The sequence below is a fragment of the Cyprinodon variegatus genome, unplaced genomic scaffold (assembly GCF_000732505.1).
Source record: "Cyprinodon variegatus isolate N-32 unplaced genomic scaffold, C_variegatus-1.0 Scaffold13, whole genome shotgun sequence".
Classification (NCBI taxonomy): domain Eukaryota; kingdom Metazoa; phylum Chordata; class Actinopteri; order Cyprinodontiformes; family Cyprinodontidae; genus Cyprinodon; species Cyprinodon variegatus.
This window is the reverse complement of record NW_015150466.1, coordinates 2,576,332-2,578,950: the sequence shown is the minus strand read 5'-3', so window position 1 is coordinate 2,578,950 and position 2,619 is coordinate 2,576,332. Positions and strand designations below refer to the sequence as shown.

Below are 2,619 nucleotides of genomic sequence, written 5' to 3'. Positions count from 1 at the left end.
CTCGTGTAAAGTCGTGCACCATTCGGGAGAATTGGGTAGAAATGGTTGGAACAACCGTTTCTCCCGAATTTAAACATGGTTGAGCTGCTGAAGTAATTTTTTTGTTATATTACTATTTGGTCCTCATAGACCGTTTTTTTTTTTTTTTTCATCAGAGCTACGTCAGGGTGTTAGCTAGGGCGAAACAAACCCACAGCTGGAGATGGCCGATACAGACCATCACAGGGTCACATTAGCTTAGCTGACAGCGTTGTTGGTTGGCAGAATGAACAGACAATAGGAAAAGTTATCGTATACCTGCTGCTACTGCCAGACAAAAAAATCCCTGACTGGGCTCTGGACTCCTGGGCCTCTGAGCCTTCCTGTTCTGATCTGTTTGCCTGACCCTGCTCAGGCTCCTGCCTGCTCTCCGGGGTTGCATCATCTGGGACACTCTGGGTGGTGCCCGCCGCATCTAATTGGCGGTCCACCGGCTGGATCCTACCTTGTTCTATGGAGACGGACTGAACTGTTTAACCGGGTTAGTGACTCCTATGGATAATCATCCTCCGTCATATAATCATGGTCACTAATCAGTTTTTTTTCTCCAACCAGAGTTTCCCGTGGTCGGTGCCCCACGCTAGAAGCTGATACCTCGGATCCACATCCAGCTTCTGAAATAAATAAATGCTTTGAATTATCCCACTTTCTGACTCGCATTGAATACTCCGTCCTTCTGTCCCTTCTTGAGAGTCCATTAATTCTCTTAATTTTAAACCCTTAACGCCTCACAGGTGGAATAAAAGTTTGACAGCTTTGCATTTAAAGCTTAAACTGTGTTCTTCATGGTAATGAATGGTTAAACGTTCTCCCCTCCTACCTCTGTCTGGACCATGTTGACCCGTTGGGACCTCAGCTCGCGGATGCAGTTGAAAATGTCCACCACTCCTTCATTTTCTGCCATGTCCAGCATGATGTCCACGGCGATGAAACAGCCCGTCCTCCCCGCACCAGCGCTGCAAAGACACATGGAAAACATGCAGTTCAGCTGTAATCGACTAAAAAGAAATATAGAAACCTGCCAAGGTACAGTAAAAAAAAAAAAAATAAATAAATAAATCATTAGAGGAAAGCTTTGGATATTCATGTTTATTCAAACCTGCTTCCAGCAGTTACCTTATTATATTGGTTTATTGCAGGGGTCACCAGTTAAAAATCAGTGGGGTCTGAATAAAGAAAATCAATAACCAGTAAAGGTCCAGAGACATTTTTAATTATAATCTGTTATTTTAAACAGAATTTAACACTCTAAAAGCCTGTCGGGCAGCTGATGCACTTTTTTTTTTCCTTGCACTGCAAAAAATGTAAATCTAATTAAGAAATTTTTTCTCAAAAAAAGTGTATTTTTTCTTGAATTATGCGGTAAGTGAAACATTTAGCCACTGAAACTAGACAATTTACACTTAAAATAAGAAAAAAGAACTGCATTGTCTTATTTCAGGTGCATATTATCTAATTAACTTATTCTAAGAGTAAAAAATAGTCATTCCATTGGCAAACGATCTTATTTTCCTGCTTTAAATTATGAGCAAATTCACTTAATTTCACTTATTTCTAGATCATTTTTGCAGTGTGCGTTCTTTCTAAAAGTGAGCAGAGTGATTTGACGTAGAAATAGTCTGCACAGACAGACTAAAAAACACTTCTATGACAGGTAGGACTGATTTAAAGCACTTTTTAGAAAAGGCAAAAACAATCTGGGATTCACATGGAAAATAATATATAGTGTACTTTTTCTACATGTTTGTTGGTTTGCATAGTTGCTCTTAAATAAACACATTCCCAGAAAACTAACAGTTTTTAGATATTAGAAAAATATAAAGCTGAATAATAGCTTCGCTATTATTAACTGGTAGATTTATCTTTTTTTTTTTTAGATTTGTGACACAATATTGGAAGATGAATAACACAGATTTGCCTTCACAAAGACTCAGAAGGGCAAGATTTATGTACAAAAAGTAAACCTGTACATGAAATTATGTTTTTATAAAGTGTTTTTATAATGTTTTTTTCTTGTTGGCATTCATATAAATCTACTGGTGTGATAAATTAGTACACGTTTAATTGTTTTTTGGTATACGTCTTTTTTTATTTTAAAGCCCCCCTTGGAGAAAACTCCACCAGCTGCCACTAAATTAGCCATGGCTAATTCCCAACGCCTGGGCTTTAAAGGGCTTATAACAGTTGAAATAACTGAAAAGTAGAAACAATAACAATAAACAGAAATGTCCAGGAAGCGGTTTGCAGGAAGAAAATAAAGGACCAGACGTCCTCTTTTCACAGACATGTCCTATTACACGGGGCGGCCCCACGCTTCCCCCCTCCTGCCTGGGCATTGGGGTCGCCGATGTCCAGGCTACCGTCGGGGTTGGGTTTGGTTGCTCCGTCCCCCGATGGCTCCCTTCCTCCGTCCGCCGGGGTTCCCTGACCAGCCGCGGAGCTCACAGCTCAGTTCCTGTATTCGACCAAAATCCTGGACAATTTTGAAATTCCCCCCCGGACATTTTTTTAGGCATGAAAAGTAGGACGTGTCCGGGAAAAAGAGGACGTCTGGTCACCCTACCATATAAACAAGCTGAT

General features: G+C 40.4%; 1 protein-coding gene across 1 annotated transcript in view; it reads right to left on the bottom strand.

Moving 5' to 3' along the window:
* The window catches only part of LOC107089818 (receptor-type tyrosine-protein phosphatase T-like), a 309,070-nt gene that overhangs the window by 21,403 nt on the left and 285,048 nt on the right, over positions 1 to 2,619 (bottom strand). Inside the window, exon 23 of the mRNA XM_015382802.1 lies at positions 860 to 995. Coding sequence (XP_015238288.1) covers positions 860 to 995 — 136 coding nt within the window. The remainder of the gene's footprint in view (positions 1 to 859; positions 996 to 2,619) is intronic.